Source organism: Melozone crissalis, unplaced genomic scaffold (assembly GCF_028551555.1).
Source record: "Melozone crissalis strain CALT ecotype California unplaced genomic scaffold, PUWL_Pcris_2 ptg000034l_1, whole genome shotgun sequence".
NCBI lineage: Eukaryota > Metazoa > Chordata > Aves > Passeriformes > Passerellidae > Melozone > Melozone crissalis.
The window spans coordinates 11,585,050-11,600,412 of record NW_026535812.1 but is presented as its reverse complement, the minus strand read 5'-3'; the positions used below and the strand labels follow the sequence as shown (position 1 = coordinate 11,600,412).

General features: G+C 36.5%; 1 protein-coding gene across 4 annotated transcripts in view; it reads left to right on the top strand.

Moving 5' to 3' along the window:
- The window catches only part of XRN1 (5'-3' exoribonuclease 1), a 39,110-nt gene extending 24,951 nt beyond the window's left edge, over positions 1-14,159 (top strand). For 2 of the 4 annotated variants that reach the window (XM_054282285.1, XM_054282282.1), the window contains exons 31-43: positions 383-608; positions 1,267-1,368; positions 2,009-2,104; positions 2,333-2,447; positions 2,974-3,038; positions 3,432-3,542; positions 3,895-4,020; positions 4,343-4,499; positions 4,817-4,992; positions 5,203-5,316; positions 5,397-5,514; positions 6,524-6,675; positions 6,877-8,871. In XM_054282285.1, the coding sequence (XP_054138260.1) occupies positions 383-608; positions 1,267-1,368; positions 2,009-2,104; positions 2,333-2,447; positions 2,974-3,038; positions 3,432-3,542; positions 3,895-4,020; positions 4,343-4,499; positions 4,817-4,992; positions 5,203-5,316; positions 5,397-5,514; positions 6,524-6,675; positions 6,877-7,167 (1,849 nt within the window). In that variant the 3' untranslated portion in view covers positions 7,168-8,871. Of the gene's footprint in view, positions 1-382; positions 609-1,266; positions 1,369-2,008; positions 2,105-2,332; positions 2,448-2,973; positions 3,039-3,431; positions 3,543-3,894; positions 4,021-4,342; positions 4,500-4,816; positions 4,993-5,202; positions 5,317-5,396; positions 5,515-6,523; positions 6,676-6,876; positions 8,872-10,813 lie in introns of those variants that run through there. The other 2 variants (XM_054282284.1, XM_054282283.1) reach the window with 2 other exon arrangements.
- Positions 14,160-15,363: the final 1,204 nt, after the last annotated feature.

Sequence of the window (15,363 nt, the reverse complement as noted above, 5' to 3'; positions counted from 1 at the left end):
TCCGTGTTCAGAAATGCTGCTTAACTTCAATTTGTAATTCTGCTACTGAACCTGAAACTTCAATTTTCATTTCTGAAAAAATAAAAGAATATTGTTTTCTGGTTCTTTTACAGAAATATTTACTACAGAACTGTGCTATAACAATTCACTCATCTTAAAAATTTCTTTAAGCTTGGCACTGAAAGGTACAATATAAACTGAGAGTAGTGCTAGTTACTGTTTGACAGCCAGAGGGCAAAGGGAAGCCATGGGTTTCAGGTTGTCTGCAATGCTACTAGATTTCAATATTGCATAGTTTCCAGCTCTGTTATTCAGACTTGAGTCATTGTCTTTTGGCAACAAAATTAAGTGCATGAAACAACTGTGGAATTTTTTTCTCAAGGTGCTCACCTGCCAGAGGTTATCGCCTGCCCTCAAGTGCCTTAATTAACCTGTCTCATGGTAGTCGGTCAGAAATGGGAAATCAAAAGCTGATGGCCATAGTTAAACCTCAGCCAGCAGTGAATAACTACAACTCATATGCATCTGATCTGTCATCTGTATGCTCACAAAAAGTGCATCTGGGAGGCCTCAACCATTCTCCTCGTTCCCTTTTTGTTCCTACCCAAGTAAGACTTTTCTCGCATTTGTACAAAAATGTTTTTCCCTAGAATCTGAAATATTGACGTGGTTATCTTCGTTGGTACAAACTAAATTTAGTTTTTATGTCAATATATTAAAAGTAGAATAATTGTTATGCTGGAGAAATGAATTAATCTAATAATGAAAAGGACTAAAATTTCCTTATTGACAGTGGTTTTGCTCTGAGTAACTCCAATTGCTTTTCTGAGAGACAGATACTTAGTTTGGAGCAGTGACACACTATTTGGTGTCAGATAGTGTGTTTGCACAGAGATGCAATTATTTCCTTAAAGCTTTGATCCAGTTAATGCTTCCTTATAGGCTCTTTGTCCATGCATAGAAAAGGAAGGCATGATTTCCCTATCAGTTTTGCTTCTTGGTTATAATTTACTTTGAAACTACAATAAAGGAGGAAAAATTACAAGTTTTGAATTGAGTTTCTTGGTGGTTTAGTGACACTTTATTTTTTTAACAAGAGGCTTCTTTAAAGAAACCTTAATTAATAACTTCATGTTGCTGTAGGTGTGTTTGAAAACAGTTATCTCATGTTTTTCAAGTCTATACAAGAAAAAGTACTTTCCAAAAGAAAATGTAGGACAATGAAGCACTTCTGATTTTGTTTTTTCCTCTCTCTCAATGATTTAGCAACTGAATGGACGACAGCATTACAATCTCAGGGCTGAAAATCAGGGCAACTCTAACTCACCCCAGAAAGGATCATTTCTGAGTGGCAATCAGAAAAATAAAGTGAGTGTTCGGATTCATTTACTATCGGACCCAAATGTCTCTGTTTTGGCCCTCTGTTCAGGGTGGGTGTCATTTTCTCATGATTAATATATTGCTTTGTTTTAGTACATCACATGTTGTAGTTCAGATACAGACTGGAGCAGAAATGCTCTCAATTGTTGAATGAATATAATATCCTGTGTTATCCTTGTTTAGATACTAGATTTTTTAAAGTGTTTTTTGCATAGCTGGGCTTCAGTTCTGCAATAACATACCTGTAATGAAGTAATTGAACCTTGCTGTCAAGGCCTTACAAAATAAATCATTAATAATACAATCTAAGAATACTCCCAGTATGGAAGCATGCTTTTGAAGCCATTCTGAACTGTTACATGAGTTTCATTATACTTAATCATCAAACTAACTTCATTTCACTTTAGTAGTGATTCTTGGTAAAAATTGTAACTGCAATCCACTACCACAGCATGTTTCATAATTAATTACCTGAAACTTACACTAGTGTCAGTATGAAAATATCTGTCATCTTGACAGATCTTGAACCTTACAATTTCCAGAATGTCTTGGTATATACTTGGCTGTTCAAAAGTTGAATTTATTGCTGCTGAGTTTGTCTGGGGTCTTGTTTTTTTTATTTTGTCAGGCACAGAGTAAGCAAGATGATGAATTCTGCAGCATATGGCAGTCATTGCAGAGTTCTGGGAAGTCTCATCACATTCAACAAAACATGCATGAGAAGGTTTGTAAAGAAACTTTTAACAGATCTCTGCATTCAAAATATGGAGGTACTTAATTTCATATATCAGTTCATTGTATCAGAAAACTTGATGTTACAAATAAATCCTCTGGATGCAAGTGGTGTTACATGGAGTATGCATAGCTCTGGAAAGGGGTGATCATAGGACAACTACTATGTAAATAATAAATACTCAGTTTTCTAGTTAAGCTTTGATGTTTGAAACCCTAGGGTGCACTTCTACCTCAGGAAATCAAGCTGGGACCTGGCCATCAGTTTCATAAGCCAGGCTTCAATGACGGCAGCTTTAAATGTCAGCAAAGAAAACAGGAGCCTTATAAAAAATGTAAGTACTATTGTTAGAAACTTTGCTTAGGGGAACTACTTGCTTTATCTGACCTTCATTGAATTGTCTGAAGAGCTTTATTCTTTTTTTGTAGTTACTGACAGGAAATAATTTATTTTAGTTTTATAAACACTACTTTGCGCTTGTTATTGTCAAATAATGTCCCTGGTGTGTATATTAGATTGTTCCACACGTAATCCCAAACCTTTTAGGTAAGTTGTTCTGTGTTCTGTTGGCTTGCCACCTATCTAATATAAAAACCAAACAAAAACCATGTGTGTCTTTGAAAATCTGCTTGTGATCATATTTCTAGAATAGAAAATAAGATATATTATTGGATGTACTTAATTTTACTTTATCCTAGAAGAAAAGCATACACCAAATTACCTATGAAGCAAAAATTAAGCATTTGATAAAACCATTCTCATTAATGCAACTCTGTGTATTTGTATGGAGTTACTAATTGTTTTATGTCTTGACTATTACTGTTTTTAAGAGCATTTTAAAATAATGCATTCTTTTTTAGTTAAAGAAGAATCCAAAACTACAAGAGGTGAAAGTCAACCACATAATAAAATGTCAAACCAACAGGTAATTTTGTCTGTACTGAGTTAATCTATTCTTTTCATTTTACTCTCGATGTGATTTATCATGTTACAGATTTGTCTTTAACTGTCATCTTCGTTGATTTTTTTAGTCAACAAATTTGTTTTGGAGATTTTTTTTTTATTAGAGGTTTATAGACAGAATATGAGAGAAAGAGCAATAAATATATGATGATACAAAACAACTGTACTATTCCTTTTAGATTCTAAAAGCTATGCTGTAATGGGAAAACACAAATTCTAGGTGTTCGATAAGCTAAAGTCCTCTAAGAATATTAGCTTGTGAAAGCTCTTTGCAGCTGCATTTCTAATATGATTGTGTTATAATGAGTAATAGAGTATTCAGTAATAATGGCTGCAATTTTGCAATTTATTTCAGAATTTTGCAGGTGTGAGTAAGTACAATGTCAAGCTTTTGAAGAGGAATGGAAGTCCCAACACGCCTTTAATTCAGAAGGCTGCAGTTGATGGTCCCTGCCCAGGTGGAAAGGTAGGATCTAAGGAGTTGACTGTCTTGTGCTCTTTGAGTAAATTCAGTTTCCAGTCCATTTTGTTCCAATTGTTCCTGGTTACTTGTGTGCAAATTCATGTTTAAAAAATACAATAAACCTGTGTAACTTAATTGTTCTTTAAATCGATTCTATCAATTTTAATATGCAGAACTTGATGAGGTCTCTGGATATCTGTTCACACTCTGAACAGACATGACTGTGACCTGCCCAACCTAAGAGAGGAAAAATCTGAATGAGAATAAAATGAACCTCAAATTGATATATCCTTCCTCTTGCATCTGCTTATAAATACACTTAGTTGATGTACCTTTTCTTCTTCTTTAATTTTAGAAGGACAATGAACTGGAAAGGCTTCTAGCTTCTTTGAAAATTCCCAAAGAAAATGAAGTGCAGACTTATTCCAAGGAAGCAAGAGCTACAAACGAGGAACATCTGTCACCACAGTCATTTGCTATGGTCTGTATACTGCAGGAATCATTACATTGCAGTTTAGCATCTGTGTCTTAGCATCAGTGCTTCTATTTAAAGAATCTCCATGAAACCTCATACTGCTTTTTAAAATGTATTAATGATTTTTAATTAGCTATTCTCAAAGAAAATTAGCAAACATCTTTGTTTATGCTAAGATGCTGTTACCTTTGCTTTGATAAAATATAACTGATTAGAAAATAAAAAGCCAGATTCTGTTGCCAATTATGATAACCAATAGATAACCAGCCAGAAGGTCATGTTGTCTGGATTCCAGCATGTTCCTGAGTGGTTTATTTTATTTTTAAAGAAAGGAACACAGATGCTGAAAGAGATTTTGAAGATAGATGGCTCAGATCTGCAAACAAAGAATGAAGTGAAATCACAAGTTAATGATGTTCCTGCTCCCTCTAGTAGACAGGATTGCCATGGAGCTGCTGTGCAATACAGACCAACCAAAAAAATGGGTATGTGTAACCATCAGCTCATAATTCAGAGCTTCACCTTGTAGTGACATTTTAGAACACAGTTTCAGCAGGATACTGTTTATCAAAATATAGTAATACAATTTCCATTTTTTTAAAATTCTACTTCTGTATTTAGATCCAAAACTCTCTTCAGCTATAGTCTCTTGGTTTTTGTTAAACAATATGAAAATACCAGGGAAGAATCAAAAAAAACTTTTTTTTTTTTTTTTTTTTTTTTTTTTTGCTATTAACCAAGTTACCATCCTTTTAGTGAAGGAAATAATTGTGATACAGCTTTTTTTTTTTCTTTTTGTCAGCTGCTTATATGAACAAGCATAGCCCTGGAGGGCCCCAGAACACACCAGCAATAGAAACTGGAGGCCACCCTTTCCCTTGTCCACAGCCTGCACTCTCTACTGTTTCTGAGCTTTCTCGTGTTTGTTCTCTTCTTGGAATGTCACAACCAGATTTCTCTTTCCTAAAAACACCACAGGTAAAATGTTTTTTCTGCAAAAGTACAAGTTCTCAGTTTTCGATCAACTGTTCTATATTAAACATTTGGACTGACTGCTGAAATCTATCTGAAAATAAACCTTAGCTCCCTTTGTTGCCTTTTTTAAAAACAAACAAACAAATCTCTGTTTCTGTCTCACAGTTTGTTAGCAATACACATTGCCTCAAAAATCTTCTGTCTATTTTCTAGACCATGACAGTTTGCCACATAAAGCTGTCCAATGGTTTGTTGGTTCACGGCCCGCAGTGTCATTCCGAGGCTGAGGCAAAGGAGAAAGCTGCGCTTTTTGCTTTACAGCGCTTGGTGAGGATGGGAAAAATCTCTTCAAATCTTTGTCTCTGTGCACTGCATCTGTTGGTAAACCTCTGTTTCCTTCCTCCTAGGGTTCTATAGGAGTAAACTTTGCTTCGCCTCCGCCTCCAGCAGTGTTTCCAAATTACCAGCCACTAGGAGTTCCTGTACCACCTGGATCAATTCCTCCAGTATTTGCACAGCCCCCTGGTAGGTGTTTGACCAGTACACATTGCAAATAATATCAATATATCCTCTAATTATGGTGGTTCTTTATATGAAAATTAATGCTCTCCAGAAAGCCCCATTTTCTGGTTTTCACATGTACTTGTATGTCTGAACAGTTTTGAAAACAGTTCATGATCCTCTTTGCATCAATGTGCAGACTAATTCAGTATGAAGAAACATCTCTGTTAATGATTTCCTCAATAATGTATTGATCTATTCAGTCTTAGGTGCTTTTTCCATTTTTTTTCCTTCAAAACAACAGTAATTACTTGAAAGTAGATAGTCCCAGTCCAGAATTTGTGAGAAATAGCCTCCTTGATTTTTTACATGGATTTTCCCCCCATGCCATGTAGTTAATGTTTCTCCATGCAGTACTGTTATTATTCATCTATTACCAACTTTCACTCAAGTGCTACATCACACTTGTACACTGCCAAACATGAGCATGGTGAGTAACTCCCCAAAAACTGCTAAAAGTCCTGCTGCTGTTGTTTTGTATTCTGGCTCCCAGTTGGTTTCTATTTTACTGAAGTTCCCATCACAACTAGCAGTTAATGAGTCAGCACTGCTGTAACATCCTAGAAACTCATACAGCAGCTGCTACATCTTTTCCATGGTGTTTGTCTGTTGTTGCTGTGTTCCAAAATGATGGCCTAAACTTGCAGCTTTCTGCTAATACATTTGGCTCAGCTGAAGTGTGGAGATCCCACATTATGTGCACTCTGGAATGCAGATACCATGACTTTACTGCTCTTATTTGTGTTGTTATTTAGGTGTAGTTCTCTTTGTTTGGGGGCTTTTGATAATAAATAAATAAATATTTAGCTATTTTGAAGTAAATATAAAGCATATGAGGCTTTGCTGGAAAGGTAAACAACATGCAGACAGCTGTAGTTAGAGTAGTCCTGGGCTCTTGGCAAGTTTGGGTTTTTTGTTTGTTTGTTTATGGGTTTTTTGAGGGAAGAGAGCTAAAAGTTTCTTGTTTTCATAGCTAATATGATGCCTCCATCGTCGCACATGTTTGGTCCAGTGTCCTGGAGTACTCCAGTGCCTAAGCATTATTATCCTGGCACCTACCCAGGAAATGTGTCTCTTGCAGGAACTATACCAGTTGGTTCTCACAACCAGTTTATACCTCTGCAGGTAAGAGCAGCAGGTTTGTCTTAATGTTGTATTTTTGTAAAACAATGTGACTACAAGATTAATACAACAACACCCCCATTGTGAAGTAGTATTTAGTGTTAGAAAATTATTGTTAAGATATGTATGCATGTTTTCTGAAAGTGGAATATTTGCAGTTTTTTGAAAATGCATTCTGTTAAATAATATTTATTTAATTTAAAGGTAACTAAAAAAAGGGCTGCTAGCAAGAAAAACTTTGAACTCAAGGAGTTTCAGAGTTCCCCTCAAGCTGCACCACTAAAGAATGAACAGCCAATGTCTTCTGACCACATTCAGCAAGATAGTTCTTCAGCTCCTTTAAAATCTCCTCAAGCTGCTCAGTCCACTGTTTCATTTCAAGACAATGTGGCTACTCCAAGTGTTCCTCATAACAAATCAACACCAAACACTTCCAGCAAGCGAAAGCCAAGAAAACTGGCTGTCAATTTTGGCGCACCAAAATCTTCAGAATAAATCTGGTAGCTAGGTGTATTTTATCTTTAATTCTTTCCCCACTGTTATGTTCTCTCATTTAAAAAAATCAGAAATCTCTATTAAAAAGACCAGCCACTTTAAGTATAATATAGAAGGAAATACATTTTATTTGCTATGGTTTTCAGGTTGTCATTAAAACCATAAAAATTATGTTAAAAATTTGTTTTATTTTCACCTAAATTAGCAAAAGCCAGGAAAACCTGAGTTAGGGTTGCCATGCCATCCCTTGTGCCTAGGTTTCTAAACAGTGGCTTACAGACAATATTGGGTAAGCAGCAATAACAGTGGCAGCCTTAACTCAGGTTGGATGTGCTTTTTGAGAGGGATGTGGAACAGTAATAAGTTGGGCATCTAACAGTGTTTAGCATGACATTTTGTACTCTAGCTTGATTTTAAATAGTGTAATAAGACAGAAAGTAAAAATTATTTAAATGCAGTTTTTATATTGGCACTCCAGGTCCTTTTGAGTTGAATCAGTGTAACAAAAAGCTGACTACAAAGGAACTGCCAAATCCACTCTAAGTAGGAACTGCTGGGTTTTGTACTAGAGGGCAACAGCTTTACAGCTTTCCGAACATAGGTGTTATTGTGTGTCTGGTAGTGGAGTGGCAAAACTGGTTGCTGTTGCACAATCTGTTCCAGGAGATTAATTTATAGGATGTGTTGAATAAAAAAAAATATATTTGCAAAGTAGAGATCCCTTTAGTAAAGTACATTTAACTGTTTTTTAATCTACCAATTTACTTGTTTTCTGATGATAAAATAACAAAGTTATCTAATAGCATAGCCTCCTAAATGCTAGTGATAGCTTGGTTTTTTTTCCTAAACTATAAAAATGGCCAGACAAAAAGACAACCCATTTTGCTGGATGGCTGTCAAAGTTATGTTTACTTAGAGTCCATTTCTTCCTCTAATAGCCTGTGCCCTGAACCCTTCTCTATAGTATTATTTTTTTTTTGTTACTAATGACTTTTAATATTTATTTTTTTACTTTTTTGAGAGAATTTCTGTGTTGCAAAATTAAATTATCAGGAAGTGTTGCTATTGGTTCCATAAGAATATTCAGACAAAAAGCTGACTTGAATTTTTGGACAGAACTATGGGATTCTTTGTTCATATAGGAAAAAAAGAAGGCTCAGAGCTCCTTGTATTCTTTTTAACCCACATGTACCAATCTTATGGACATTAATATAAAATCTTCAACTTAAGAAAAAATTTGAAACCTCTGTTGGTGCTGCTTACTGGCATCGATTAAATTTCATTTTTCATCTGTTCTAGAAAAAGAAGTATTTTTTCTCTAAGGCCCAGGAACCAGAAGTAAAGCAGTCTTGAGTGATTTATTTTGTTGCTTCTGAACAGGTTTCATTCTGGGTCTGCAAGTCCATAAACTTTCTTTCATATGTTTTTTTGTCTCCATTTCCTGGTGTAGTATGAAGTTTCACATTATTACTGTGTTACGGTGTTCCTTAATTTTCATTTCTCCAAAACAGTTGTTGGCTCAGCAGTATTTGTTGAATAGCAGCAAGCCCTATAAAAAGGACCACAGAGGTAGAAACAAGATTAAGAAATTTTATTTTACTTAATATCACAAAACTTGTGGAATAGACTACATATAGTCTGAGATCACATTGATTTTGTTGTTGTCTTTATAGTCATCTAATCTCAAGAGGTTCAAAGCCATATTCTGTGAAGGGAAAGTTGTCTTTTTTGGGGTTTTTGCCCTTATTAGCAACATGAGACTGATATGATGCTGCCATGCCAATATTTTACAATAGGTTATGTGACATTTAATTGGTCTACTGTATCTATCTGAATTATCTGATCAGAAGAGAAAATATCTATTTGAAAATTTCCGTGACAGAGATGAGGCTGTGTTAGACTCTGCATCACAGCATTTTGATGTGTCCGTACAGCCAATTTTTGAGAAACAAAGTTATGGAGGATACTATACTCTTATGTACCAGTGAACACAGCAATTTTTATTAATTATTCTACTTCAGACTGAGATTTCTGCTCCCTGGAATTGCTATATGTAGTATATTTAGGTGGTTAAACCCTTTATTCTGTAACTGCTGCATATTGTATTAGTCCCTAATTTTTAGTTTTTCTATTCTATGAAAGTGACTGCCTGGTGCCCAGTTCATTACAGTTTTACATGTCCTGTTAGGTGTGACATCTGCATTGATCATTGCCATGTCCCCTTTGATTTTATTATTATATTTTAACAAGGTCATAATGTTTAGCTCATACAGATATCAATTTAGGCATTTCTTTTTCTCATAGATATAAAGTATTTTGTAAGCACTGGAGTTTTTCATTAGATCTTATACAGAGCAGTATTTTACTAAAAATCCAAAAGGGAAGACTTTTATGTGCGCATTTTTGTAGTTTCTGATTTTTTTAAAATAACTTTTCATTGTTTATCTGCCAAGTGAAATGTTTTAAATTTGCATATGAATGGATACAGAATGTATTTTTTGTGCTGTTTTGTGTTAAGTGTGCATTTGCAGATTTTTAGCATGTAGTTGCACAAAGACTGTGCAAAGATATTTTGGTATATGAATATATGCTACACTGAAGGAAAAACATTCATAAAACTTAAATGCTATATAGAACTCTAATGCAATAGAGTAATTTTATAAACTGTCTGTGTCTGCTTGGATTAAATATTGAAACAACAAACATTACCTATTTTCACTGTTTTATTTCCAAATACTATGTGGGAACTTGTGTATGCTCCAACCCAGAAGTTTACAGTATGAATCAAATCTCATGAAACTCAGTTTCTGTGATCTCAAAAGTAGGACCTGCCCTCCTGACTGTTTCTTGATGGCTTTCAACTGTAACTGTGATCAAAATACAAAGTTTTGTTCAAAAGGCTGTTGGTCACCTTGCAATTAAAAGCATTTAACAGGATACTGATCTTCCAAAAATTTTTTGGCCTTGTCACCAAATAGATTAAAAAAACCCAACCCCACAGAAAAGTCATTATTTTCCAGTAAGCTCAGTCCTAGTGATTGTTAACAGGGTGGAGAACCAGCTGGTGGCTGAGAAGCAGAATGTTAATGTCTTTCTTGTACATTTTAGTGTGAATTAGCTTATTTAAAGCAACAAACATAAAGACTGGAGTACACTCTTAGCATGACCAGCTGCTGCAACTTCATATAAGTGTGTATGCAACTTGGTGCTTCTGTATAGAACAAGTCTGCTGTAAACACTCAGGTCATATTGCTCAACTTAAAGACACCAGGATAAAATCTTAGATTTCATAAACTGTCTTCAAATGATTAGTCAATGAAGTCTTAACTGCTGTTATCCTGCATGGTGAGTTCTGCCATCTCAATATATAGCACTAAAGAAAATTCAGGCAACTTAAATGAAGGGATAACTTGAAAATATTATCAGTTATTGCAGAGTAAATCTTGCATGGATGCTCCCATTCAAAAATTACGGGACTTCTGTTTAATTTAATTGAGTTGATCTGAACTACTATATAGATGACCCCTGAAGGTGAGGGATCTCAAAGAAGTAATTGGTACTTGCAATAAGGATGTTTTTAATTCTATTTGCAATTGTGAACTCCTTATGTATTCCATAATCAGCCTTCCTTACTACTGAGAGACAGTTATCTTCTTCTCTTTCTGTATCTGGAAAGGGGACACAGTGACATCAAGGGCATAAGGGCAGTCTGAATACACACTCTTGGCCAAAAGAATTCAAATTCAGGTGCATGAGGACCCTTGAATATTGAGACTGTAACTGACAAATGTTTTGAAGAATCTGATATCATGAGGTAAGTGGCTGTTCTTTATTAAAAGAATCCATGGTTCCAACAACAGTTCCTTATTGCTGTCAGTTTTTAAGTGGATGTTTACTCTTTATTTTTCTATAATTTACACATTTCCTGTTTTATTTCTGCTTTGAAATATATTGCAAATCAAAGGAATGGTCACAATGCCATCAAGTGCATATAGTAAACCTGGTTTCTGTTATTTGAAAGTACAGAAAAAGCATTTTTCATTAAAACTTTTTTTTTCTGGTAAAACTTGGTCGATAAAGCATCAGTGCATTGGCAGTGATTTATGAAAGTTGATAATCACACTTAGTCCTGTATTTTGTGTAATTGCAGTTATTTTTAATGGCTAGATCTTACTGAAACAATGGTTCTTAAGCGCTTTTTCATCCCTTTAGCTTTTAGTATATCCATTTTCTTGTTCTAATTAAGCTTCATTGATGGCCATTTTTCTGTCTTTTTAATATTTTTTCATAATTTCTAGACTTGAAATAAATGTTCTTTTAAAGAGCTATTCAGCCCTGAATTTTCTAGTTACACAGTACCATCTTATGTATGTACATACACACACACACATATATATATACAGGAACTCAATCACTCATTTTCTTAAAATTATTCATAGTTATGTCATTTTCAGTCCACACAATAATTCTTTAAGAGACATCCAGAGAATGATGGACACTATCTTGTTAATAGACATTGCTCTTCTCCAAATGCAGATATTCCTGCTGAGTAAAAATAATGGGCAAATAATGAAACATTAACAGAGTAAGTACACCAGTTTTCACTTCACTTGCTTTGGTAGATAAATTCTTGGCTTACAACTTAATTGTCCTAAAGTCCACCTCATTTCCTGTCAGAGTTTACTTGTGTTGCAGAGCTGGCAGAAAGGAAGGACCGCTTGTGCCTGAGGCACAGTGCAAATCCTCCTGCATGTGGGCGCAGATTTGATGTGCAATCTCTAGTGATAATCCTGGATTAATCAGTCTCCTATTACTTGCTCCCTCTGGGTCATGCCAAACTGTGTTGCCACATTATGAACCTTATCAAGGAATTAATCTGATTGGCATTCTCCTGTATGTTATTTTTCATAATAGTTTATGATGGAGCCCCAAGAACAGCTGGGTTGGTACAGTTTGTAGTGTGAGGGTGGGATGATTTAGCAAGAATGGAACCCCTTAAGAAACATCCCATGACTGCCTAAAGCTCAAATGACCCACAAATCTAACATTATTCATCAAGTGATGTCATTGGTGGTTCTGTGTGTTGACTTCGAGGAGAGTGGTAACTTCTGCAGGAGTACAGGAGGAACTGATGAGAAAGGGTCATATGGTAAATTATTGCAACATCTGCATAAAAATCATCATTTTCATTTTAGTTGGTCTGTTAAGTTTTTAGATGAGTCTTAATGAATGATGATGTGGGCTGCACCAGCCAATGGAGCAACAGAAATTAGTGGGCTCTTTCTTGTTTGTGTGCAAACTGACAAAGGGCCCCATGTCAGTGCTTTCATAATATTAAAACTTGTTAAAAAGATAGAGCTGAGTGGGTAAAAGGGTAACTCACAGTTTGAGGAGGCAGTAGGAAGATAGATGCACCTTGACCAAAAAAACAGCTGAGGAAGAGAAGATAAAACCCCCATGCATTACAAATTTTGGGTCTTGCTCTATAATATTTCAGTATCTAGATTCCTTTTAGCAGTGCCACTGGCAACTTTGATTCATACTGGAAGCCTTAGGTGAATGAAGATGCTCCAACACAACAGAAATGCACCTGAGAATACTTTATAAAAAAAACCCCCAAAACTAGTTAACTATTCAAAATACAGTTAGTTTGTAAATTTTATTTAATAATTTGGTCCTAGAAAATACCAAGGCAGTGTCAGGATCATGTTTTCTTTCTGGGAGTTAGATCTGCTGGGTCTGTGGCAGTTCCATCTCAAGGTCTCTTGCATCATCCTATAAAGTCTATCTATTGCTGACTGAAGCATGCCAAGTGTGATGACATTGCTTATAAATATTCAATTATATTCAGTATAAATCATGGTAGGGGTTTTGCTGTCCCTGCTAGCAGTATAGGATCTTCTTGACGCTGATGTTCTGCCATTTGATTGGTTTTACTGAATAACTCTTTCCTTTGCTACAGCATTGTACAGGTCCCTGGAGTGCCTCCACTCCTTCATTTGGTTTGAAAACCCAGTAAAAAATAAGACCAGCCACGCTTTCCAGAGAGCAAAGCAGCTGAGGATTTCAGCAGAGAAGATGCAGAAGAATGGGACATGGCTGCTGAGGTACTTGGTATGTGACCCCAGGTGTGCCAGCTCCCTCTCTGAGCAGTGGCACCCCCCTGCCCTCACCCAAGCAGGAGGACTCGGGGTGCTGGTAGGGGTTATGCAGGCTTGCGACCAGGAAAGTGTCCATGCAGTTTCACTTCAAACTGAATCTTTCTTGCCTGTGCTAAAATGAACTTGGGGCTTTTGTGCATATTGACAATAAGATTTTTCTCTGAGGGTGGCAGAGGTTTTGGATAGACAAAGAGTGCCTTGTGGGAATGAGATTATTTATGACCAATATAAACCAACACAGATAAGTCATGTATGAACATGCTCTGCACATATCAAAGCACATTGTGTCTTTTATTGCATTCCTTTTATGGCATAACAAACACAACAATAAGAAATTTGTATTTCATAAGCCTCTCATAAATTAAGCAATTTTAACACATGCTCTCTATGATTGAAGATGACTAACATTATGTATGCATTGACACTTTGCAAGTTGGTTAAGGTTATGTTTTTCCACACATCTAAGTTCTTTGTTAACATATTAAACTGCTAGAAGAAATCAACTTTACATGGCCACTTCCATGCAATCAAAAGGGTATGTGTTTGTTACATTAGGAGCTTGTGAAAGAAAAAGGTAACCTGCATCCATTTTCTTTTTGAAGTTTTGCTTAATCTTGCTGTGAGGCAGGCCCTGCTTGTATTGATACTGTAAAAGCACAAAGGATACCTTTTTTAGATAGATGACTTTTTTTCTTAAGGCTTCTTAATTTTTGAATGTTTGTAGAGGTTTTAGCCTTTTATACCAGTTACACATGTTGAATCTTATTGAGGTAGCTTTCATCAGAAGTTCTAAGTAATTACTATTATTATTATGCTGTTAGTTTTGATAAATTAGTTTGAAGAAAAGTACTCTTCGTCAGAATACAAAGTAGATGTATGTCTGTGACATACATCTATTTGCTGTATGTCAAGAGATAGTCAAAGAGAACAAAAATTCAAAGAGATTGTGATTTTGTAATGTGTTGTTCCTTAGGGAGGAGAGGTAAAGCACTTGTTCCTTGGCTTTCTCTTTCATGTGTCTTCACGTCCTCGTGATCTGCACCTTTGTCCCAGTGACCTCTACGACTGCCCATGTGAGGTGAGAAGCCTCTTCTTGCTGTGGCTTTCACTGTCAGTAGTATTCCTGGTTTAAAGATCCAGTAATGCCAGACTTATCTCACATAATACTGTTCATACTGCAGCTTTATTCTAAGAGGGGCCTAACCAGAAGTGCAAGGGGGAAATATTTTCAATGTGGGTTTTTTTTTCTTTTTCTGCTCTAATTAAATGAGTTTAAACTAACTGACTAGTTCTTCTGATTATATTTGAGTTAAAACAAAATTCTACTGGTACTGGTTTGGGGTTGAGCATTTTGAATTTTATTGGTTTACTGTTAATATTTCTGGTTGTTTCTGTTTGAAAATTACCCACCTAAAATTTTAAAAATTATTTTTAATAATAATAAGGGCATCAAGGGCAATACGGGAACATTTCTGTCACAAACTCTGTTTCAGCAGTAGTTTTAGATGCTGTTCCCTCTATAAAGCAAACTGATGGCATCAGTGAATTGCTGCAGCTCATGACTTTACGTAATTATGCGTAATTTGTTCATGGATACTCAGTGCCTTCAGTGACAAATCCCAGGGGAAAACATAGCTCGTTTAGGGTAAGGAGAAGTTGGGGTCAGGCACTGATCACGGGGGTCAGCATCGCACCGTGGGCATCTCTCCCCGGGGCGCTCGGGGCTGAATTTGGCAAAGCCCGTAACACTTGGTGTTTAACTAAAAGCCCTTTTTTGCGTGCATGTGGCAGATTTTTGTAGAGACTGCACAGACTAAACGCGAGGCTCCGCTTTCGTGTTCTTGGTGTGTCTGTGGGATTCCGGGGCCGAGGCCCGGCCCCCCCTGGCCGGTGAGGGCGCGGCGGGCGGGGCCGCACCGCCCGCGCTGCTCCCAGGCCGCGGCCTGCCCGGCCGCCCCCGGCGGCGCCACCTGCCCGCGCGGCGGCCCCGCTGCCTGCCCGCGCCCATAGGCCGCACAGCGCCCGCCCCCGGCCG